At 42.2% G+C, this 26,032-nt stretch overlaps 1 protein-coding gene across 1 annotated transcript; it reads right to left on the bottom strand.

Moving 5' to 3' along the window:
* Positions 1-25,620, bottom strand: LOC129740536 (uncharacterized). Its single transcript, XM_055732242.1, has 9 exons — positions 24,679-25,620; positions 12,367-13,269; positions 10,986-12,299; positions 10,008-10,920; positions 8,292-9,222; positions 5,262-8,098; positions 3,097-3,657; positions 2,619-3,036; positions 1-1,939 (listed from the first exon to the last, which is right to left on the bottom strand). The coding sequence occupies exons 1-9, from the start codon at positions 25,245-25,247 to the stop codon at positions 1,116-1,118; spliced, it is 9,270 nt and encodes a 3,089-aa protein (XP_055588217.1). The 5' UTR covers positions 25,248-25,620; the 3' UTR covers positions 1-1,115.
* Positions 25,621-26,032: the final 412 nt, after the last annotated feature.

Raw genomic sequence — 26,032 nt, 5'->3', positions numbered from 1 at the left:
TTATTTTTGTTCTCATTTTTAATTGTAAGGAATATATGTATATATTTACAATATAATAAGAGCAACATTACAATGTTCGTTAGTTAAGTGTCCTCCAAAACGCTGTGAAATGGAGACGCTTTCGAGCTTTTTCCTTCAAATTTTTAACATTTTCCGCGGGCATTCTAGCGTTCTGTTTGTTTTAGTGATAGTGATTTGAATGGCTAGGAAATGTGGCAACAGTGTTTTCCGTCTACTTGGAAGCTCGTACTGTCTTTCTAAAGTGACAAACGTCGTTCGTCGATAAACATTCAAGATGTGGAAAGTTTTATTTATCAGTATAATACGGAACGAAATACAAAAACACGTCACCTAAAAGCCGTGTGCTTTCTGGAAGCATCAGTGCAGCAATAAAACACGGAATAGAAAAACCTCACTCAAAGGAAGCTGAACAAACAAAAGGGAAATAAAACGAAACAACTCCTACATAGCATTTTTTGCTATCTGATTTCCACCTATCCAAGCACAAGAACAAGCCTATTTTTGAGATAGATAGATACAATGTCTATTGGGTATCACACAATCGAAGCTGCACAGTTAGCTGGAGGCATGATGCGTTATCCAGCACGTGCGCGTCCGCTACATAGTGCCTGAAACTCTACGATTCGTTGATGCGTAGTTCTTCCAGAACAACGATGCGCTCTCAAACGAATGAATCAATAAGCTAGTAGGCAACATACAGCGCAGTGAAGCATTCGTTTGGTTTTGGTTTGGGATTCTCTCGAAACATTTGCGTTGAATCTTTTTTCTAGTTGGACAAGATTCCTACAGATACCATTCGCAAATTTTAAGTGGCAGTTTTGGTTGTAATTTCTGTTTCTGAAACAGATCTGGAACGTCATGCGTCCACAAATAGATTATTTTTCTGTTTTTTAACTAGCTCAACTAGAAATCTTTGCTAGAAGGAACTAAGAATCGTATGGCACTTCCGTTTCGAAGGCAACTTTGAGTCGTTTTGAATGGTGTATTTTGTGCCCTACTACTGTTTAGTTACTAATGGTATTGCTTGCGTGGCTCTCTTCTTTTTCACACTTGTGTAATCAATGGGTTTGATTGGATTGGTAAGCATTTAGCGCTCAATTGCTGATGAGGCTCTGAGGCATTTCGCTTGCCGAAGGGTTAGTAACTGGAGCGTTATTAGACGACGAACCCGCAACAATGACGCTTCCTAAACTAGCAGCATTACCAGAAGTGCCAATGATACCAAAGTTGGTGCTTCCTACACTGTCGTATGCTATCGGATCAGAGTTGGACTGTTGTAGATGGGTAAAATTCAAGTTTAGATTTAACCCCAAGTTTCCACCAACTGCTCCTCCAGCTGTACCACTGCTCAACAAATCGTTGTACAGATCATCACAGGAGTGCGCGTGGCTGCTCATCGATGAAGATATCCCGTCGAATAGGGAAGCCGATGAAGCCGGACTATCCGAGTTTGCAGGATACAGCACCCCGGAAATACCGCTCCCAACTACCGTGGTCGTTGTTGAAGTTGCCGGCGGGGTCATCTGCTGCTGAGGGTGATGATGCTGATGATGCACCTTCTGGGAAGGAGTTCCAATCGGTGCTTGCGGCCGAATCGGTTGAATGTCCTCGGTAATACTGACGCCTCCCAAATTAAGATCGTTGCAGACACTGCTATTGCTGCTGTCGTTGTTGCTTTTAATTGAACCCCCCTCGGTTGGTACCTGGGAACCTTGGTGGCTGATCGGGGAACCGCTTCCGATGGTTGACGACGTCTTCTTACTGTTACCTACTAGCTCCTTAACGTTGAGATTGATTTTCGTTTTGTCCTTCGGTGGATCGAAGTAGTAGTTAAACCGTTTGAACGCTTCGATGTCCCGTTCCTCCGATTCCAACTCGTTCAGGTTAACCATCTGATTCGGGGCGAATATGTTGTTCTCTATTCGAGGGAAAGAAAGATGAAACGTTATCGTCCACTAGACACCTATAGTAAAACGAAGCCTCATGCACTAGATTTGAATAGCATTGCCTCATCACTCTGTATATGCAATAAAAACAGTCATCCAAATTTATTTTGGGCTCCACCTTAAACCCGCTTAAATGTAATGTGAGACCCAGTTTTTGTTACCCTTTTTACAATTGGGTTTCCCCAAAAGGATAAAAAAACGAGTTTTTTTTAATTTTACTTTTTGGATCGTCTTCAAGAAGTTTAAAGTTTCTGCCACACTTTTATCAATTTATTTTCATTATTTCAATGATGTGAATTTTGTAAAAACTGTTTCTGAAATATAATGTGCGAGATGTTTACTGTCGGGGAATTTCCTTTGGGATTACCTTCATGTACCAACGTACGGTAAAACAAATCATACATTTTTTTCGTCATTAGTTGATGTTTTATTTCATAGTTATCAACACAAACTGAAATAATACAGGGATGGTGCTGAAGTTGGGCGTATTCTTTTGCTTCATTCACAATAGAGAACTGGTAAAAAGCAAGCGTGATATTTGTACAATTCAAACAGTAAAAAATCGAACTCAAAGAAATTAAACCGAATCTTATCACGAAAATTTTTTAATATATATGGGAAAATGGTATTAGGGGGTTCCCTGTTACTGACCTCCGAACTCTCCGATAAGTTGCTGCTGCTGCGGACGACCGATCGCTTGCAGCTGAAGTTGCTGCATCTGCTGAGTTAGTTGCTGCTGCAGATGCATTTGTTGAGACTGGTAGTTCTGGGTATACATTTTAGGGTCCACCGCTCCGACGTTTCCACCACCGGTGCTGGGTAGGCCCACGGCCAGCGAAGCAAGATGCTCATTGCCTAGCATGCCGCCCAAAGGCGAAGAACTGACCGGGGACATTAGAAGCCGGTGCTGCTGGGATGAAACCGGCGTTTGGGGACCGGGAGCCGAATGGCTGTTGTAACCAGTCGCCGAGCTTCCTGGTCCCGGTATCCGCGTGATTTCGATATCATTGGGAAGAGACTGTCCCTGCTGGCGGAGAAATTTGGACTCGTTGATATTGTGAATTGTGACCTAGAATAGAAAGCACGAAAATTAAGATAATGGATTGCATTAGAACACCATGAACATTACCTCGCTATTCAATCGCTGACCCGGTTGCAGATTTTGTAAAAACGACATATCGTCATACTTGTGATTGGAACCTGTTCCGTGTAAACTGTCGAAGTAAGACGATGTCGGAGAGTCGTCACAACAATGTCCACCGCTACTGGATCCCCCCAGTGAACTCGGACCATTTGTTCCGAACAAACGGCTTCTACAGTTGGCATCGCTGCCCACGGATAAAGCGGCGGCAGCCTGCGCCCTGGCATGTGATCTTTCCGAGCCAATCGCGCTCACTGTGGACGGCGAATTTATCGGGAAGTAGCCGGCCGGTGATCCCTGATCGCCAATGTACTCCTGGTTGCCACTGAGACCATACTGTAAACTCTCGAAAGGTGAATAGCTTCGCTGGCTGGAGCCGAGCGAGTTGAATGGATCATTTCCTGCATGGGAAGTTCCATTTCCGCTAGTTCCCCCTCCGTTCATCTGATGCCACGGATTATGATGGGATTGTTGCTTCTGTTTCTTCATCTCACTACCGATGGCGGAGTTACATTTCCTGGGAGGTTCCACTGTGGCCGAGAAGGGTTTCTGTATGTAGGATTGGAAATATTCAATTAGATTTTTAAAAAACGTAAATTTTAACCGGTGTTCACGTCGAATAAGAATGATTTAATATCTTTCTATAAAAAAAAGCATTTTTTTTCTCATTGAGAGAACTGCTCTATGGATTCCCTAGGAACGTACGAACCGAAGGTCAAATTGACCTTAACTGTATCAGCAGACAATGCAAAAGAAGCGTTCGTGATCCGCAAGAAATTGAGCGCATCAGACCATCACCTTGCCCAATGGTGCGAGAGTCGGATATCGGTACGACTTTCGTGGGTTGTAGAATCTAGAGATGATAAGTCGAAGATAGCCTGAATCCGGAGCATGGCGACACACGGAACAGTCGAAGAACGGTGGTTGAGTCGAAGAACGCCTTATCCGACGAGCCATGGTACTCCCGGTTAAATATATGGAGGAAAAGTATAAAACCTGCAGGATGGTCGATTATCGGAAAAGGCGAAAGTGGGAATTAGCCGCCAGGCTGATACGCGTTACTGAAAAAGACTGTAAAACGAGCTTGTAGACAAGACAAGAGAGCCGGGAAAAACTCCCTAGCCGAATAGCGAGAAATAGTCGTACGACATTTCTTGCCGGCTTAGTGGTGTAAGAAGTAAATCTAGAATATTACTGAAAGACCTGAAAAACTGAGCCGTTCAGATATTGAAAGGTCAAACAGATCAGCCATGTTGGACTGAGCATTCCGCGCATGGCTTTCGATCCACGAATATCGATGGCCAACAAACAGAACCCGCAGTTCGAAGCGCCAACAGTAAGTCGCATTACTGGCATCAAATCGGAAACGCCCTCGCTGACTGAAAGCAAACACGGCAAGCAAAGACGAGAAATCTAACGGAGCGACTGGAATTTATTGTATTCGGGCTCAAAGCACAAATGTTACATCTTCTGACGATATTTGGGATAATACAACATTCGCAACCGCCTATATGCAGAGTTTCCTAGTGAAAGCCCTGAAGAAAGGAGACCTGACAGAATGAGGCAGGTAACTTGGATATGTACAACCCTCAAAGCACCCTTCAAAGTGGTTCTAAACAAGATCTAGGAATAGATTGACACTACACGGCAACAAGCTGGGTTCCGACCTGGATGATCATGTGTGGATCACATCACGTTACTAACAATACTGAAACAAATTACCGAACCCCAGAACTCTCTTCTGAGGGTGTTTGTTGATTCCGAAAAAAAAGAATTCGACCTGAAAACATCTCTGGGCTGCCATTAGGCGGAGAGAAGTTCCAGAGAAGGCATTTTCGTGCAATGTCCTGCATGACGGTATCTTGTTCGATCCCATCCCGATAACCGCCGGTGTGAAGCAAGGATGTAATTTATCCCGCTACTTTTCCTCATCGTAATGGATGAGATCTTGATTGCCGTGGAATCCTTCGACAATTGAGTAGCTGATATTGTGTTGCTTGCCCGAAGACAACCGGGTGTATAGAGTAAGAAAGTTAGGTAACTTTTTTTTACAGAAACATGTTAAAATTATTCTCATTTTTAAGTGAACAGTGTTTAAGTTTCACTGAACACCCGTTATACGAAACAATATAGCAAAGCAAAATGTTACATACCGAATTTATGCTGCTAGGACCATCGTTGAGCAACGCGTTGTACTCCTTGGCCTGTTGCTGCTGCTGTAAATAGTTGACCGCCGTAACGGTCGCCGTCCCGCCCGGCGGGAGCAGTCCATTCTCCAGCAGATAGTTGGTGTTGAATGGTCGGAAGCCACTGTTGGAGGCCGGCGCGGCACCGGACAAGGCCTGGTGCAGGGCCGGATTCCGAATGGTGTACATGCCATTGTCATTCTTGAAGATGGTCGCCTGTTGCGGATCGAACCCATTATTGGGACCACTGTTGCCGCTGTTGGACGGGTCGTTTGAGGGAACCCTGGAAGAAGGAGCTCCCTGGAACATGGGATTGCGCAATGTAACAATCTTGTTTCCGTTAGATTTTTGATTTTTAACGTTCCGTTCGCCAGATTTCTGATGGTGGTTTGGAATGCCAGCACCATCTTTGTTGGACGAATCACTTTTATTCTTGCTCTTATTTTTGCGATTTTTCTTTTTGCCGGATTTTTTATCCCCTTCGTTGCTGCCCTGAAGTTTGTTGGTGTCAACCATGATGACGGCGTCCTGTGCTCCAGGAGCAGCGCCCATCATCTGTGGCGGCCCTCCCATCATAGGGTTCATCATGAACATACCGGGAGGTGCTCCGACCGAGGGCCCCCCACCCGACATCATCATCGTGTGAGGCGGCATCTTAGGCTGTTCCGGTTGGACCGTTTTCATGGGTTCGCAGATCTTCTTTATCGATTCTCGTTTGGCTTTAATAACTTCAGCTTGGGCAGGGTCGACCCGTGTCAAAGTTATACCGGGCGGCAGTTGAAGACCCTCGACTCGTATTCCGCGGCTCAGCTGATCCATTATGCTGGCCCCGAAAGAAGTATCCCCGGGTGGGAAAGTGTTGGGGATTTTCGATGGGGTGCCGAAGGTGGAAGTATTTTTCGTTTGCTTCGATTCGTTTATCAGTTCAAGTGTAGTGTCCGCACTAGTGGTAGCTCTGGAACGTGGTTGTCGGTCACTGTTGTTACTGGATGATGATTTGGCCGTTTTAACGGCTTTATCTATTTGTCGGTTTGATGGATTAGTAGGTTGCGACTGCTGAGTGTTTGAGTATTGTTGTTGCTTCTTTAACGAAGATTGTAGTACATTTTTGGTTTGTTCCTGTTGCTGTTTGAGCAGTTTCTTTTGACGTTTGGAGAGGTTTGCATCATCTATGGTTGGTTTCTCTGTAGGTTGAACAATACTTGGAGAAGGGGTTTTCTTATTACTGCTTTGACTGTTGTTGGAGGTATTTTGAATGTTTTTGATTTTCTTTTGTGTAACAGAAACTGGTGTTGGAGAAGCATTTTCTTTGTTTTTCTGCAATTCAGTCTCCTTTACCGGTGGCGGGGTAATTTCTTTGATTTTCTCCGGCTTCTTCTTGTTAGGTTTTTTGGAAGGTACTGTCGGAACGGAAACTGGTTCCGGAGGAGTCATTGGTCGAGGCGTTTCAACCACTGGCACTGGTTCCGGAGAAGGAGTTCGCCTGGTTAATCGATCCACAACCGCAACATCCTCAGTTTCTTTATCACCTCCAACAACATCCTCAACTTCGATTTCTTCCTCCGAACCACTGTCATCCAGGTTAAGCAATTTGAATGCATTGTTATCAAACTCTGGATCAATAAAACCATCATTTTTCTTGCGAATGACTTTTTTCTTAGTTTCCACCACTTCTTTAACCTCGGACTTTTTCTCTTTTACTGGTTCTGGTTTACCCTTTTCTTTGGATTTCTGTTCTTTCACATCCTTGACCTTTTGTGAGCTTCCAGTAGAACTTACCGAATCTTTGCTTAGCTTGCGATTCAAATTTTTCCCTATATTTCTTTCTGACTTCTTGGAACCACTTCCAACATCCAAACCGTCCAACCGAGCTACAATTTCATCAATTTCGTCGATTTCTTCGTTCCGTTTCTCCTTCTTCTTTTTCTTCGTCTTCTTTTGTTTGCTACCGGCTGTTTCTTCCTCTGGATCGTCCATTTCCAGTTCCAATTTGTTAACGATTTTATTCAACATTTGTGCCGCTGCTTTGGCCTGAGCTTCGCTCATAGAATTTTTAGCTTTATTTCTAATGTGCGTCAACTTGTCGGTCAGTTTGTTGATTAATGAAACCACATCCTCCTTCTTTTTGCGATCCTTCGAATTGCTAGCCCCAATCCCTCCGATGCTCTGAGCCTGTATTTTCTGCATCAATTCATCGATTTCTCGCATCGATTGTGCCTGTTGCTGCTGCGATTGCTCCTTCAAACTCAACTTCAACAACTTTTCCGTAATCCATATGTCCGTGTCCCCAGTAACTATCTGGTTCTTGGAAAACATCTCACTCAACTGCCTCGCATCGTTCAAAGCCATCTTCATTTTGAGCTGTTGTTGCATTTGTTGCTGTTGTTGTGCACTCTGCCGCGGTGTCCCTTGTTGTTGTTGTTGTTGAGCCTTCTGCTGTTGCCTACTGCTAACCGGGCTCGTTTCCGAGGCAGGCGATATTAGCTGCCCATTGACAAAAGTGTAGAGCAGCTGATCCTGCTCCGGTGACGCACCCTTGGCCGTAACGGTGACCTGCGGCTCGGACTGCGAGAGGAACGTTCGCTTGATAGTGACCATTCGGCGGGCCGGGTCTACGTTTACATTGTCCTGCGGAGACAAACTGGATGCCTTGGGCGGCTGTTGTTGCTGTGAGTTTGGCTGTCGCTCCTTTTGCTGTTGTTGCTGTATCAAATTTATGTTTTGCTGCAGCTTATTGGGTACTTTCTGTGGCACCGGAGGTTCCTTTGTGGCTTCTGGTTTTCGTGGTGCAGCTTTCGAGGCTCCTTAAAACAATTTAAAAAAAGTCGATTTAATACACTTGACAGTGACTTGGAACCTTTTTTTACAGAGTGTAAACTGTTTTTGAAAAAGTTTTGAATATTATGAAATTATGTGGTTACAGACATTCAAACGCAAAAACAAGTCCAAAATCAAAAAGGTAAACTCAATCCGCTTTTACAACGTCAATATACTTACCAGTATCTTTGTTTTCTTTCGTTGGATCGTTCATCCCATCGACATTGAAGTGAAATTCTGGATTGATGTTCCGGATGCTGGAAACCAACGAGTTAATGTCCGTTTGGAGTTGTAATTTTTTGATTTCGAACGCTTTAATGTCCTCCAGTAGCTGTTTTTTGTCCTTCTTCTTTAAATTCTGCTGGAACTGCATCCGCTTCTGAGCCCGCTGTTCCTCCAGATCCCAAAACTGTCCGCTTAGTTTTCCCAGCTCGAAGATTTTCTTCAGTTCCTGCTTCTTATGTTTTTGTTTGGTTTTCTTGCCCGTCTTTTTGCCACCTCCAGATTGTTTGTCGTCCCCATCATCACCCTCAATGTATCGTACAATATCGTCCAGCGATTGTTCTGCCATCGTGGGTGGTGGGGGTGGTGCCGGAATGAGCTTTTTAACTAACGGAACTGGTCCAGCATTAACAGTTTCAGCCGCCCTTGGAATCAGGTGGCCCTCGCGAGGTTTCATAATTGACGATTCCGATAGTTTAGCAGCCTTGGCGGCGGCCACTAGCGAAGGATTTTGCACCATGGGTATTTTAGCGGCTGCTGACACTGCCGCAGCCAGATTGGCACCGGCCGTGCTCGGTTTAAAGTTGCTGTTCTTCATCGCTTCCACCTTGGAGGTGATCGATTCCTTCGTGATGCTAGCAGCAACCGAACTGGGTGGGATAGGGCCAGCGGAAGTCGTCAAAGATGTCGGAACAGTTGCGCCGGTAACAACATTCGTAGAGTTGCTTTTGTTGGTGTTAATCTTTTTCAGCAGCCCCCCGGGAGGGATCTTGATGTTTTTCAAGTTTAACGACTTGAGCTGTTGGTTGTCTTTGTTACTTTGCAATTGTTTGATTTTTTTCCTCAGTCGATCTCGCGTTTCGTTCGTTCGTTGATTATGGTTGCACTCCTGAAAAATAACGAAACCATGATTAGAGTATGATTAATTTGATTTCAATGTTTTAATTTCGATAGATTTAACGTTTAATTTACCATATTTAACCAGAAGCTCAATTTTTTAAACAGAAACCCAAACATGAGAAGCTTTACTGATACCTGTCTGTGCAGAAGGACCTCTACCTAAATCACAAAACTGTTATACCGAATGTGTAGGAATGAAAGGCAATCCTATGAGGTAAAGATAAAAAGTAGCATGGGGGTGACAAGTTGTGGTATATGTCACTTTGTGGCAACAATTCTTAAATGATAGGCTAATATTTCACACAAATAAAATAAACTTTTGACAGTAATCGTCGGAAAAGTTGAAAATATCGTTACAAATCTAGATAGAAAAAATAATAGGTATCTTTTTCAACAAACAAACCTGGAACACAAAGATGTATGAATTCAGAAAATCATTCGCGAAAAATTGTTATATCTACCGAAAGGATTTTCTTCCAAACTACAATCAAAGTATCGATGAATGAACCATACAACCAATTTTTTTTGTTTAAAAAGTTCATTTCAGTCACCAACACCGACAAATATATTGATTTTCAAGATTGCAAGGACCCGATAGTTTATTTTATTCGGTGTTAAAAGCAATTCGAAGTGTTTCCTTATTTTGATAAATATCTGAATAAATTATTCAGTAAGTTCCGCGATTCGATACGAGATGGCGCTTCTAATACATAAGCATGCTCTAGTTAAGTCGATACTATGGTAAAAAGAAACGGAATTCACCCCGAAGCTTACCAAACAAACGCTCTGTCCGAACAGGGTGCAGTAGTAGCAAACGCAGGAACCGTCTCCACTCTTTTCGCCTGCACCGATCATGCCGGCAGCAGCGGCAGCACCGCCACCACCACCTCGGTGACAGGTCCTCTTGTGCTCCTCCTTAGACTGAATCGGGTGATGCGGTTGATGCGGATTACAGCTGGACACTGCCGCAGCCGCAGCAGCCGCCACTCCATTCGAACTGGTAGAGGGCGAAGCAATGGGAGCTGCACCATTATTGGCCGAAGCCGGATGCGTACTGGTACCCTTGGAACTAACTTTACCCGTAACCGATTGCGTTGCGGTGCCCGGTGTCATTGCGACGCTTGAATTTTGCATTGCTTTAGACAGAGTGGCGCCGTTGCTACCCGGAGCTTTAGTAGCTAATAACTTGGAACCATTGGGCGAGGGATGTTGCTGTTGAGATAGAACTGCTGCTGCTGCAGGATTTATCTTACTAGCTGTCGGTTGAGGTTGTTGCCCTATGGGCCCATTTTTGGGTAATGCATTGGTTGCCTGATTCAGCAACGCCTTGGCCGGACTGATAGCGCTAGATTTGGTGACGACAATCGGTGCATTTGAGCTGTTAGAAGGTTTCAACATGGCGGCAGCTGCTGGCAATATCGAAGCTGGAGTCGTCGGTTTAGTATTGTTAGTTGAAACTGACTTCGACAAAGATATTTCTATGCTTTTGCTATTCGTGATAGCGGCAACGAGCTTGTTACCTATGGAACTAGCATTACTATTGCAAAGAATGTTTGCCGCGCTGTTGATGCCTACGCATTGCTGCGCTATGCTGTGCTTTTGTTCGTGAATTTGCTCCAAATCGCGGACCATATCCTTCAACATGCTGTGTTCCTTTTGTAGTGACTTAAGTTCCGTTTCGAGTATTCTGAAATTGAACAAACAATAAAGATTTTTATTTTCTAAAAAAAAAATAAAGTTCATAAAACCTACTTATTGCTAGCAGCCAGTTTCAGCGCTTCCACCAGTGGTTTTTTGATTTCCTTTTCAAAAATTTCCGACTTTGTGACCGAATCAGCAAAGCAATCTTTGCAGTCGTTACAAATGGTACCGTCCTCGCTGCAGAACTTTACCAAAGGTTCAATGACGGCGGCTGCCATCGTCGCTGAACCGCTGCCGATAGAACTATTACTGCCACTGGCAGTTGCCACCACAAGACTGCTACAATCGCTTTGGCCGCTCGCAAAATCTTCCCCATTGATAGCAGCCAAGGCTTCCTCTGGTATGATCGAGCTCCAGTTGACCCCGAGCAATTTGCTTTGCATATCGTCTTCAATCATCTGTCGCAACGGAGAAGTCGGTGTGCTCCAGTTGAACAGTCGAGAACCACTAACGGTTTCGAAACATTTCATGTCGAATTCGATATCCGTACCCTTGACAAGGAAAAACTTGGTAAAATACTGGTAGATGACGTTACGTTGTGGAAATTGAAAATCGATCAGAAACCATTCGGCGAAAGCTGATGCCATATCGCTCAGTAGCGAGGATTCCGAATCGTCCGATTCCCAGAGCAGATCTAGAAAATGCAACGGATGAATGCGATCCGACATCTCCGTTCGCCAGCGTTTATTGATATCATCACAGAAACGCTGCATGAAATTTTTCACATCAATATTCCAGTTTTCTGCCATTTTCCGTCGCTCCTCTTCCTTCAACGGATGATACGATTTGATCAAAAATTTAGATAAATTTAATGGGTAAAGCATAGCGATAATATTGATCGCTACACGACATGCGTTGATCCTACAGGGTTCCCCTTGGAAAATGCAAAACCTTTTCGGTTCCAGGGTTGTCCAGGTGTAGCAACACCTATCTGGTAGATGTTTGAAAATAGCCCATGATATATGATAGATCCCAGATTTATCGGTCAATGCAGTGTTTTGCGTTGGTTCGCTTGAACTCGCAACTGCCGCATCCTTCGACGATGAACCATCTGAATTATTATTAGCGGTAGCACCAGGGGCGGACGCCGGTCTATCTCCTTGGGATTCAGACTCGGATGCTTCAGACGGAACTGCAATGTCAGTGGTAGAACTTGAGGAAGATCCCGAAATTGAAGGTGTTGTCATACCGTTGAGCTTTTTCTCAAGCCGCTCGTTCAGAGGTTTATTGAAAAATTCTCCAATATAATCTAAATAATCCCGATCAAGCTTTTTGAAGAAAGAACATTTAGCACAATATAACTGCTCTTTCAGTATTCCCAGACAAGTTCCACCGGCAATCAAACACGTACGACAATCACATCCACTAAAATGAAAAGAAAAAAAAACATTAGAATAACCTTCCTTAGCTAAACCAAGAAAAACAAGCTTACATATAATGGGTAGCCAATGCAAAGTTACACTTTCGACACTGGACGTTTTCGATGGAAGCCGTTAACCTGGGATTGACACAGGCAATCCAGCGAGATTTGAGACTATGCACTACAAACTCCCAAACAAGATAGCGATTTTCGAGCGCCAGCCACTCGACAATTGGTCGATCCCGCTGCCGCTGAACATCCGTAACGAAATTGAACTCCGACTCCTTGACCGCAACCATGAGGGAATGGGCTGAACTGATCCGCTTCCTGCGGGCAGAATCATCCCGGGCCTTGTGATAGTCGTGCAACAACGACCACACGTCTCGCCAAATTTGGGAGGTCGAGTTCATGTCGTCATCAAACTGGATGAAACGAAACACCATCGATTTGTATTCTTCGTCGAACAATAGTTCCTTCAACTTCAGAATACATTCCGGGATCACTTTCTGCACCTCGAAATACACGTACCGTTGAAACATGCGCTTGTTGATGAGACACCAGGTCAAGGAAAATTGCTGCAAGTGTCCCCGTTGCAGTTCAAACAGCAGAGGGGACAGTGCCTTGGCCGAGTTGCACAACTTGTCGTAACCATCCAAAATGTAATTGAGCAGATCCGTCGGGTTGTACTGCAACTCGCCATCACTCGTTTCCTGAATCAGATCGTCCAGTCCCTGGCTGTAGGCTTTCACGATCGACCGGAGCTGCAGGCAGAGCAGCTCGAACAGCTGGTGCGGATCCCGGGTGTAGAGCATGCTAAAAACCAGAATAAAGGTCATCTCATTGGACAGCGGCAGATTGGAACCGAGCGAAATTTGGATATTTTTCTTGGTGTTGATCCGCCCGTCGGTGAGCCACTTGAGCGATGACTTTTCCATCAGCTTCATGTAACGTCGATACAAAACCGAATCATCTTGCCTGGGGATGAAAAAAAAAACAGTTTATAGATTTTACGAAATTTTCATCTCCATTTTAACTACTTGTATAAATTATATGATATGATAACTGATGAAACTAAGATAAGCATTTGATAATGTGAAAACGCCGAGGACAGTAGCCAATCGATCGACTTGTTTCGAAAAAGTTGTTGCCCGTAAATGATAGAACTGCGCCTTCCTCGATATCGAAGGAGCGTTTAAACGCCTCTCATAATTCAATTTGAATAGCGATGATATCCCGTGAATTCGATGAAAGTGTTATAAAGTGGATTCAGGCAATGCTGAGCAATCGAAGAATTACAGCCAATCTAGTAGACACATCATTGACAGTGAAAACAACAAGAGGCTACCCCCAAGGAGGAGTACTATCGCCTATGTTGTGGATACTGGTTGTAGATGATCTCCTTAAAAGCTTGACTGAACTAGGCTTTGAAGTGGTCGGTTTTGCAGATGATAGAGTAGTCATTGTACGAGGTAAATTTGACTGCACTGTTGGTAACAGGATGCAAAATGCTTTAAACTATTGTCTCAAATGGTGTAAACAGGGAGGTCTTAATATAAATCTCTCAAAGACCACAATAATTCCATTTACAACAAAAAGAAAGGTTAATATAAAATAACTTAGCTTAACTTACCTTATCACTAGCAACTCAAGTTAAATTTTTTGGTATAATACTTGACAAAAAGCTTAACTGGAACGCACATTTAGAATACGCTATCTCGAAATCTCTTTCTTCGTTTTGGGTATGCAACAAGCCTTTTGGAAAATCATGGGGATTTAAGCCGGATATGATCTCATGGATCTATACAGCACTATCGAGACCCAGATTATCCTACGCGACTCTTGTTTAGTGGCAGAAAACTCTACAAGAAACAACAGGGAAGCATGTCTTCCAATAACAGAAGCGTCAAAATCGACTCCTTCATCTGCACTGGAGGCATTGCTATGGTTCGTATTGATCTTGAAACTACACACAAAACTTTCGAGGCCGGAATTTAGCAAAATTTTGCTCAAATTTGACCAGCTAGAAACTTAGCAATCAATTTAGCAATATTTTTTAACTATATTTTTAGCAAACGAGAAAAAAAGTTAGCCGCCGAAATTTTTGCTAAAATTTTTAGCAAAAACCGGAGGAAAAGATTGCCCGGATCTGAAATTTCAAAATTTATAGTTTTTTTTTTCTGGAGAATCAGTGAGAATGATTGCTTATGAAATAGAATACACAAATTTTCCTTTACTTTCAATTTATTTCACACATTTTTTTGAATTTCATTTCACACTTTTCCTACAACGGAAGTTTTGATCCTGAGAACGCATCTTCCGGCGAGCGAAATGCCAAGCCATCTTCGTCAACGAATGCGCCGGAGTGTGCCGGCTAGCAGCTCGTTCAAATTTCAGTTGTGGTTCCCTTCATTTCCGCGGAACAGTTGCGGGTTTCTTGTTTCAGTTGTAACCTGGTAGAAAGAAAAACAAACAAACAATTTTGAATTTAAAAATTGATAAATCTGTACAATTCATAATCGGCCCTTACCTGTACGCATCCGGTGTAGATTTGGCTAGTATTTTGTTTTTAACTTAGCCACCACTCTATAGAACGACTAGCATCGAACTTTCGGAAGCGCGCGCAATCGTGTCAGTTAGTTATTTTTCCTCCAACCGGCGCGACGGCTGCTGACTGTGCACATAGCGGCTATAAAACCTTCATTTTACTAAAATCAAGCAAAATGCACTATTTTATTGCTAAAATCAAGTAAATTTAGCTTTCTGCTAACTCAACAGTAAAAAAATATTTTTGCTAACGGAAAGTAACAGCGAAATTTTGCTAAGTGCACACAAAATTTTCGAGGCCGGAATTTAGCAAAATTTTGCTCAAATTTGACCAGCTAGAAACTTAGCAATCAATTTAGCAATATTTTTTAACTAAAATTTTAGCAAACGAGAAAAAAAGTTAGCCGCCACTTTTTTTACTCAAATTTTTAGCAAAAACCGGAGAAAAAGATTGCCCGGATCCGTAATTTAATGTTTTGTTATTTTTTCTATGGAGAATCAGGGGAATGTTTGATTATTGAGTAGAATACACAAATTTCATTCACTTATAATTTATTTTTAACATTTAAAAAAAATCACACTTTTTGTAAAACGGAAATTCCGATTCAGGGAACGCACCTACTGGCTAGCGAAATCCCATGCCATCTTCATCAAAGGTACAGCACCGGGGTGTTTGCCGGATGCAGCTCGTTTCCAGTTGTGGTCCTTCTTTATTGCCGTTGCGGGTTTCGTGTTGCAGTTTTAACCTGGTAAAAAAAAAACAAACACACAAATTTTAAATTTAAAAATTGGACAATCTGAACATTTTAAGATCGGACCTTACCTGTAAGCATCCGGTGTCGATTCAGATACCATTTAGTCGTGGAGTTGGCCACCACAAGAACCACCAGCAACGAACAACCGGAACCGCTCTTAATCGCGACAGCTTTTTATTTTCCTCCAAATTGGCGCGGCGGCTGGTGTCTGTGAACAAAGCGGCTGAAAAACCTTTGTTTTACTAAAATCAAGTAAAATGACCTTTTGTATTACTAAAATCAAGTAAATTCAACTTTTTGCTAACTCAACAGTAAAAAAATATTTTTGCTAACGGAAAGTAACAGCGAAATTTTGCTAAGTGGAGCCCCGAAATTTTTGTGTGTGGAGCCCCGAAAGTTTTGTGTGTACACACAAAATTTTCGAGGCCGGAATTTAGCAAAATTTTGCTCAAATTTGACCAGCTAGAAACTTAGCAATCAATTTAGCAATATTTTTTAACTAAAATTTTAGCAAACGAGAAAAAAAGTTAGCCGCCACTTTTTTTACTCAAATTTTTAGCAAAAACCGGAGAAAAAGATTGCCCGGATCCGTAATTTAATGTTTTGTTATTTTTTCTATGGAGAATCAGGGGAATGTTTGATTATTGAGTAGAATACACAAATTTCATTCACTTATAATTTATTTTTAACATTTAAAAAAAATCACACTTTTTGTAAAACGGAAATTCCGATTCAGGGAACGCACCTACTGGCTAGCGAAATCCCATGCCATCTTCATCAAAGGTACAGCACCGGGGTGTTTGCCGGATGCAGCTCGTTTCCAGTTGTGGTCCTTCTTTATTGCCGTTGCGGGTTTCGTGTTGCAGTTTTAACCTGGTAAAAAAAAAACAAACACACAAATTTTAAATTTAAAAATTGGACAATCTGAACATTTTAAGATCGGACCTTACCTGTAAGCATCCGGTGTCGATTCAGATACCATTTAGTCGTGGAGTTGGCCACCACAAGAACCACCAGCAACGAACAACCGGAACCGCTCTTAATCGCGACAGCTTTTTATTTTCCTCCAAATTGGCGCGGCGGCTGGTGTCTGTGAACAAAGCGGCTGAAAAACCTTTGTTTTACTAAAATCAAGTAAAATGACCTTTTGTATTACTAAAATCAAGTAAATTCAACTTTTTGCTAACTCAACAGTAAAAAAATATTTTTGCTAACGGAAAGTAACAGCGAAATTTTGCTAAGTGGAGCCCCGAAATTTTTGTGTGTAGAGAGAAAGTTCTGCACACTTGATGCACTGAAAAGGGGGTTTCAAAGTACACCACACAAGCTCGAAAATATCATCGCAAATATGGTAGCGAGTTGTCCTTGAAGGATCTGCCTAGATCCGGAAGAAAACCTGGTTCCAGTCTGCCCCAGTTATATGCTAAAGCAGTCACTCATATCAAACGTAACCGATGGTATTCGCCCATAGGAAAAGTTCGACATCCACGTAAACCTAGTAAAGTCTGGGTTATCTGGGCGCAGATGCGCGGTTGGATGGCGCGCCACTCTTCCCTCCTCAAAGGTCAAGGCCTACTGATACCGTTACCACCGTTACTGTCTGTGCTTTTCGATTTCATGAGAAACTGTTTGCTATTGCTGGAGAATTCAGACAGAGGTTTCACCAGCTGTTGATGTGTCCTGAAGTCAAGTTCTGAGGCAGAACCGGAGGTGTACATCAGGAGAAGTATCCCGATGCAATGATCAACGAATCGAACGTCGATGTTGTTTCTACAGTCGAGATACGGTAGCCGAGGTAGTCAAACTAGCACAGTAGGTATCGATACACCACCATGGCAATCCAAATCCCATGAAGTTGTTTGACAGCTAGGTGGTATCCGGATATTTATATCGTGCTTAGCAGCTTTTTTCTATTCAGGTCAGGACATGACCTGCAACTGAAAACATCCCCGAATTGGTTGAAGGAACTCGGCCATACTCGTTTGGCAAGTTTTAAAATACTTATTTGTAAGTGTTGTGCAACATTTGTTATTAAACGAATTTGTTATAAAACTATAATAGCTATAGACAATTTTAGCACTCAACAACTGATTAAAAATCATTCGAAAAACGAGAGGAAGACTTCGTTCTAGCAAAAATACTTAACTTGTAACGATGGCTAGCTCAGTCGTCGTTATACACAGGGTCGGCTTCTCTTACCTGAGGCGAATTCACAATTCTGAAGTAGGGTGCAGCGAAACAGGGAGGCCAATGAATCGGGGTTTTCGGGCATGCATTGATAACACGTTGATGTACATTTTAGGGGTTATTTATTGGGTCACATTTTTGTTAGGGAAGGGGAAAAGGGACGATGCGGCCGTTCAGGAACGTTGGGGCCCTTGGCGGAACACGTACGACAATTTTAGGAGGTTTATACTTGCGGTTGTGTGAGCGTGCGTAGCGACGGAAACCAGAGGATAGCCGGCTGTTGGGTCCAGCGTGATGACTTCGATAGACGATAGGCCTGGTCGTTTCATTTGCTCTTGTCCACGGCGGTGGGTATCCCCGGCGGGTGTTGGGTGCCGCGCGGGTGCCCCTTGAAAATAGCTGGCACGTGGATGACGTCTTGCACCAGGGCGGCCACCAGTGTAGCTCGGTGGCGGCCAGAGGCTCCTAGGCTCGGTCCCCGAGGTTCTTGGTCGTTCCTTGACGTGGAAGCACCGAATGCCAAGGCGCCCGGTCACAGCTAGCAGAACCGGATTTATCGGACCCTTGGTCCGCCCCCTAACAACCCCTGGCGGCTATCAGGACCGGATGTGCGGAATTGCCAGGAAGCCAATAATCGAGAGCTAAGGGCACTTCCGAAACGCAGACTTTAGTTGACGGTCAGTCTGGAGAACCTCCTGAGCACGTGGGTTGACTGTTCCACGGAGCTGGGTGCACGGGGAAAAACGTCTGCTCTCGGACGACGACAAAGACAAAATTCTCGTGGCTTCGTTCTCGACCCACCAGCTAACCTTTCACGCCACTCAATCTTGCCGGGCTCTTTCTCTCCTCTCTCGTGGAAACGTCAAATTTCCAACAGCGTTGCCAGTTGTACTGCCCGAGTTTTTCGCCGAATTATGCTGTCAGCTTCAGAGGGATAGGAATGGAGGGCGAAGGACCTGGGAGTTGATATACTTATCCTACTTTATCTAAGAAGTATACAATTCAAAATATATTTCTTACTTTGCCTTTACTTCCCGATACTTTGTACTCCCAGTTGTTACGGAGAGTCCGTAACAAACTCGAAGTATGATTGTGATTTTTTTTTTGGTTTTATTTTTGACACTTTACCACAAGGAATATTTAAATAAGGTAGTGTCGAGAGCCATATTGGATTTTTTTTGTGACGTCACAAAAACGAATGTATCGAAAATTTATATGCGAATGGCAGAAATTTCAAAGAAAAACATGTTTTAGAATGAAAATGAATTCCAATTTCATTTTGATTGTGTTGTAAGACCTCTATTTCACTATGTTATGAAATTTTCTGCACAGCAAATTTTTTTGTGCTGGAAACCAGCAAAATTTTGCTGGTTTTTGTCCCGCTGACTTTCCAGCAAAATTTCCAGCAATTTCAATTGCTGGAAAAAACAGCAAACGTTAATGCTGGTTTCCAGCAATTCAAATTGCTGGAAAATCAGCAATCAAGATTGCTGGAAACCAGCTATTTCTTTCAACACAACCGGCAGTATTTAGTATGAAATTTATATTTCAATTCAAAATTACAGTTCAATATTGGCTGTGCATATAATAAGCAATAAAAACAATTATTTTCTCCCATTTTCAATAAGGGATTTATTTATTTAAAAAAAAACTTTTTTTTACAACTTTCTAAAACCGGCTCTGGGGTGGCCGGTTTGTGCCGCAGTGTTGATCATCCGCTACCTGTAAAAATAGTTTTGATTAGTATCTTCTATGGAATATCTACCTGTACAATAAAAACTTACGCTTGACTTGATGCCTGGTTGCTAGAATATAGAGGAAAATAAAATAATTATATTAATTCAACCTAAATTCGTAAAATAGAATCTCACCTTACTTCAGCCCACACACAAAACTTTCGGGGCTCCACTTAGCAAAATTTCGCTGTTACTTTCCGTTAGCAAAAATATTTTTTTACTGTTGAGTTAGCAAAAAGTTAAATTTACTTGATTTTAGTAATACAAAAGGTCATTTTACTTGATTTTAGTAAAACAAAGGTTTTTCAGCCGCTTTGTTCACAGACACCAGCCGCCGCGCCAATTTGGAAGAAAATAAAAAGCTGTCGCGATTAAGAGCGGTTCCGGTTGTTCGTTGCTGGTGGTTCTTGTGGTGGCCAACTCCACGACTAAATGGTATCTGAATCGACACCGGATGCTTACAGGTAAGGTCCGATCTTAAAATGTTCAAATTGTTCAATTTTTAAATTTAAAATTTGTGTTTGTTTTTTTTTACCAGGTTAAAACTGCAACACGAAACCCGCAACGGCAATAAAGAAGGACCACAACTGGAAACAAGCTGCATCCGGCAAACACCCCGGTGCTGTACCTTTGATGAAGATGGCATGGGATTTCGCTAGCCAGTAGGTGCGTTCCCTGAATCGGAATTTCCGTTTTACAAAAAGTGTGATTTTTTTTTAAATGTTAAAAATAAATTATAAGTGAATGAAATTTGTGTATTCTACTCAATAATCAAAAATTCCCCTGATTCTCCATAGAAAAAATAACAAAACATTAAATTACGGATCCGGGCAATCTTTTTCTCCGGTTTTTACTAAAAATTTGAGTAAAAACAGTGGCGGCTAACTTTTTTTCTCGTTTGCTAAAATTTTAGTTAAAAAATATTGCTAAATTGATTGCTAAGTTTCTAGCTGGTCAAATTTGAGCAAAGTTTTGCTAAATTCCGGCCTCGAAAATTTTGTGTGCACGAAACAAAAACAAACTCCAAATTGACAACTCGATTGCTGATTTTCCAGCAAACTAGATCAATTACTGGAAAGTCCAGCAATTTGAAAACCGATTGCTGATTTTTCAGCAAAAATGACAAGCACATAACCGAATGCTGAAAAATCCAGCAATTCGAAAATCGATTGCTGGTTTCCAGCAAAAATTTGGATTGCTGAACGTTTCCAGCAATTTTTTTTGCTGAAAATCGAGGCAAAAATTTACAGTGTGGTCCTTTAAAGTTTGCATTAAAAAAAAGTTTGTTTTTTGATAACTTTTTTGTAATAAGGATCTTAAACGGCACTGACTTGATCATTTTCATGGAAGAATTTGAACTAATTTTAAAGTTTTGCAAATTTGAGTAGGGAAAATCCACCATTTTTTCGAACTTCGATAGTCTATTTCATACAAAAATTACTTGAAAATCCAACTTTTTTCGTACCAAGCTTGAAGAACAAGAATCCTTCTAGAATAACAGGTATTAAAAGTGGAACATTTCCAGCAAATTCTTCAAATAATCAACGAAAAAGACAAATTTCCTAGTAAATTAACAGATTTTTCGTGATTGTGACGTCGCAGTGTGTACTAATACTAAAGCAGGGCTGCCTCGACACTACCTTCTTTAAATATTCATTGACTTTACCATCATTATGGCATTCGTGTCTAGCTAGTTATCTTTTCACAATGTTTCATAGATTTTACATTTCTATAAATATTTTATGAGTGACTTTTCATGCAAGTCTTCGTTTTTTAAAACTTCATAAACTGTTCCATTTATCTGAATCAAAGCAATCGAAAGATTCCTTTTAATTCAACCACGGTTGGTTGGTTGAATTAAAAGGAATCTTTCGATTGCTTTGATTCAGTCGAATCATTCAACCAAGTAGGCTCATACCACAACAGAGTGTTCCATTTATGTTGTATTCTTCTCGAGCTTCTTTATACCCGTGGCAATCCGTCAAAATGTGCTGGACAGTAGTTCGTACACCGCAGAACTGGCATACTGGAGCAGGACTTCTATCAAACAAGTGGGCGTGTGTCAGCCTAGTGTGCCCGATGCGTAATCTTGTAAGAACGCGCTGGTCTGAAGGACATTTTCGGTCTACGTATTTTATTGGTGCATATTTATGTTGTCTTAGGAATGATTGGTTTAAATGCCATCGATGTTTCCAAGTCATCTATATGATAGCTTTTATGGATCTTACAGCGTCTTGAGCTGGAATTCTGGAGTCAACAGATGATGTGGAGCTTTCGCGTGCAATATTTGCACGTTTATCTGTTCCTTCATTGCCGGGTATTCCGACATGACCTGGTACCCAAGTGAAGGTTATGTTTTTATCTATAAAAAGATTCTCCAGTGATTGAATCCACGGATGTTTCGAATTTCCTTTTAGAAGTGCATCTAAACAGCTTGCTGAGTCGGTTAAAATCAGAGCAGCAACGTTCAAAGCATACACTTCAGCAGAGAAAATGCTGCAATCACCTGGTAGAACACGGCTGATTTTCCTTGGCGATGTGTAGATTCCAGCTCCCGACTTATTGGCATGTTTGGAACCGTCTGTGTAAATATGTTCATGGCCTAAATATCTATTGGCTATAAACTCGTTAAACTTCGGGAGTACAACTGATCGATGACTACCTGCTTTGATGCTCTTACGTAGAGTTTTGTCAATTTTCGGCTTTTTATCGTGCCATAAACGGTCAGATAGTCTTGCTACTGGATAGATGTTTGGTACAGCAGAGTTGGTGATTGACTGGAAAATATGCCTAGATCTATCGATAACAGATGAATACCGTTCGATACCTTTATCAATTAATCGAATTCCTAATTGTGCTAATCTTTGTGTTAGTAGAAGCCGAAATGGTAAGCAACCAGATTCAGCTAATAAGGACTCAACAGGACTCGAGCAGAAAGCACCAGAAGATAGTCTTATAACTTCGTTGTAAACGGGAGAAAACATTTCATCCATAAGATCGATATTGCAACTGGTTAGACCAACCACATACATAAGTTTGGAGGTAATCAATGAGTTGCCAACCTGAAGAAGAGTCTTTCGATGACTTCGTTTCAGCTTGTATCCAAGTATTTTCAAAATCCTGATACGATTTGCACAGCTCTGCTTAACACCTGCAAAGTGCTGGCGAAATAGCAATTTGGAATCCAGTAGCACACCCAGAATCTTTAATGTCCTTACTTGAGGTATAGGTTCATTATAAAGCTTAATAGGTCGACTGCGCTTACGATGTTTGATGCCACAAATGTGTATCAGTTTGGATTTAGGAGCCGATATTGTGAAACCTACGTTTTTTGTCCACTTTAAGACAGCGTTGACAGCTGCCCTCACCTGTTGGCGGATTTTGGACTTGTCTGTACCTTTTGCAATGAGAAGCACATCATCTGCATAAAGAAGGATCAATGTTTTCTGGAATGACGTCGAACAGCGGTTGCATGGCTACTAAAAACAGTGTTACGGATAGTGTTGATCCTTGAGGAACTCCATTTTCTGCTGTTCGCGGGCTTGAGAGCGATCCATTGGCAGATACCCTAAAGGTTCTGTTTTGTAGGTAACTACACAAAACATTTAATAGGCGACCTTTAATTTTCCATTTTTTCAGAGTTTCTAGAAGTTGTACCCTGTTCGTTGTGTCAAACGCTTTGGAAATATCAAGTGAAACAAGTTCTATGTGTTCTGAATCGTTAAACTTTATGAGGTTTTCAAGCTGAGCCAGGTGGGTGTCAACTCCTTGACCGGCGCAAAAATAACAACACCCTGTCGCCAAGATTGCGGAAATTGACCCGAAGTCCATATTCGGTTGTAGAGCTCGAGGAGTGCCCGTTTGGATGGTATCTGCATTTTTTATAGTAGGGGATATCCAACGTTGTCTTGACCAGTGGAGCTACCTCCGCGTCGTTCCAATGCCCAAAGCAATTCTTGCATTCCAAAGTCTTGGTTGTACTTTTCTCCCAGACATGGTCGGTCAACTGTAGTGAACATAGATATTGTGTGATTTTGAAGTCTTCTAGGACAGCTTGTATGATTGTGATATAATTGATAGATTGTGTAGAAAAATTTCAGTTTTAGAAACAGCTGCAAATAAGTCAGTTAACATCATAAAATATATATCTAATGGCGTATTTTTTTTTTTTTGATTCCGGATTTGGCTCTGGAACCGTCAGAATAAAAAAACGAGTTTCGGATTTCGAGTTATTCCATACGTAGGTGTGCGTGAGAACGAGCGCAATGTTTACATGCAGCTGTCATTTCGTTCTCCCTTCTGGATTTCTTCACTCGGTTCTTCACATCCGGATTGCCTTATTTTGTGTCCGGATTGCACTGGACAGCAGGTAGTACGATTTTGCTTGGCTGAGAGGTTCAAAATCGCGGCAATAATCATTTTCCCGTTCATTTTTTCAACTGTTTTGCTTTCAGCCAAAACAGCTGTTTAATGTTTTGACAACAACGTTGAGAGTATTGGTGAACTTCTCGCAAAACTGACTTTCTTCTCGGGGCGACTCCGTACGTTTTTCGAGCGAACCTAGGTTGCCTCTCGAGCAATAAATGAGCACGATGACAGCAGTTAGAGCGAACCTAGGTTGCCTCTAGTTTGCCTCCAGGTGAAAAAAAAAAAAACGGTATAATATTATTTTATCTCACATGTCATGTGATTTCATTAAAAAAAATATTTAGATCTTCAGGGATCGATATAATTCATGAATCTGTTAAATTAAAAATCTCTTCACAAAAACAAATTCTAGTTTTAAATTTTTCGGTAGGTGTATGAAAGTTATTTTTTTCTAACGAGTTTGTTGTTTTTTGGATTTATTAATTATTTTTGTTTAATGTAATTGCTTGTATAAAACCCAAACAGGTTGTTTTTTTTTTCTAATCCTACAAGTAAAAATAAAATGAACGACTGATAGAAGAGAAGCTTTGATAATGTTTACAAACAAATTGGCAACACAGTCGGACCAAATTGCGACTATACATTTTTTTCTTCTGTTGCTGTCCTTTTGCACAAATGAGGGGCCTATGATGGAAGGAATGTTATGAATTGCCTAGCTAGAGACCCGAAAGTAATGAAGGTACTTAGGAAGGTAAAAAAAATAATCGGAAAACCATTCTCCGGTCGATACTCACTCCGGTATGAAGTCGTAAAACTTCTTGATCAGCAACTGCAACCGTTCCCAGAGGGTGTTGTACTCGAAATCTTCGACGAAAAGTTGGATGATGGTTTCCCTGTAGCCGAGACAGGCCTGGCAGCAGCAGCTCAATCGGAAGAGATTGCTGTCGTGCTGTTGTTGTTGTTGCTGCTGCTGCTGTCCCTGCTCCAAGGCCACATCCTCTTGGTCACCCACCGAAGAACTACCAGCTCCGTCTTCCGGAGGCGTCGTCGTCGGCCCACTATTAACACCAACATCCTGCTGCTGATCACTTTCCGGAAGTTCGTGCATCGCTTCCCGATCAGCCTGTTCCCTAGCGGAAGCTTTCAAAGCGACAGCCGTATCGCCAACGATTACTTTTTGAGCCAGTGCTTCCAGCGATCGTTGCCAAAAGTAGACATCTTTATCACTGTTGTTGCTACCGCTTCCGGAACTGACAGAACCTGCTGCCACCCCTCCCCGTTCTTCAGTGGCGGATTGCTGCAGCTCTAACAAACCTGCGGCAGCCGTCTTGGCTTCCTCTCCACGGGGCAGGATCGAAGACATCTTTTCCTGCACCAGTCACCCTTAAAAAACCGTGGGGCCACCACCACTTTTCACCAAGTTTTGGCCCCTTTTCGTATTAATATGAGTTTCTTATTGCCGTCGTCGCGATTTTTTCCCACCGACGACGTCGCCGCTTTCCCCGTCGTTTTTTTTTTCAATTCAATCTTGTAGCTCGAAAAAATGCAACACCCGCGCCGTTTGCACCACCAAAATGACCGTACCGGGTACACTTACCCGACCAAACACATAAAACCGGCGGAACGCAATCTCCCGAACGGATTAGATCCGATTTTCCCAAAAGAAAATTATTTCCTTCCTCTCGGTAGCTAGCACACATCAAAAAGTTGTTCTTCTAGCAGCCGTCTTCGGACTTTTTTCTTTTATTTTTTTTCGGTTCCCTCTTCTCGATTGCCGGAATGTTGGCAGCGCTGAATCTGTCGCGGAGAAACGTCAAAAATTGCGCAAAGCCCACCAACACTTTATGCACACAGGTCGGTCGAAATTTTTGTGACGTCATAAGATTTCTTCGGAATTTATTTATGAAATTTATGAAAAATTCTCGCGTGAGCTTTCATTATAAATTATAATATATTATATAGGCCGATGATATAGTGAGAGTAATGCGATGCGAATTGCCGAACGCGGTCAATGCGAACTCGAGCGGCGCAACAATCTGCTTCAGCGGGTTGAGTATGTCAGGTTTAAGCGATTCACATTTTTATCAGTTATTGAAATCCTCGCCCATTTCCTCATCAAAGGCATTCAAAAGCTTTGAAGTCTTGCAT

This window comes from Uranotaenia lowii, chromosome 1 (genome assembly GCF_029784155.1).
Source record: "Uranotaenia lowii strain MFRU-FL chromosome 1, ASM2978415v1, whole genome shotgun sequence".
Lineage (NCBI taxonomy): Eukaryota > Metazoa > Arthropoda > Insecta > Diptera > Culicidae > Uranotaenia > Uranotaenia lowii.
Note: the sequence above shows the minus strand (reverse complement) of the source record. Positions and strands in the feature narration are given on the sequence as shown.

What these genes read in the sequence shown, in the direction of transcription:
- LOC129740536 (XM_055732242.1), bottom strand. Translation starts at nt 25,247, where the DNA reads ATGTCTTCGATCCTGCCCCGTGGAGAGGAAGCCAAGACGGCTGCCGCA. An exon ending in GAAAGAAAACAAAGATACTG is followed by an intron (nt 8,099 to 8,291) that starts GTAAGTATATTG and finishes AATTGTTTTAAG; the next exon opens with GAGCCTCGAAAGCTGCACCA. An exon ending in ACTTATCGGAGAGTTCGGAG is followed by an intron (nt 1,940 to 2,618) that starts GTCAGTAACAGG and finishes TCCCTCGAATAG; the next exon opens with AGAACAACATATTCGCCCCG.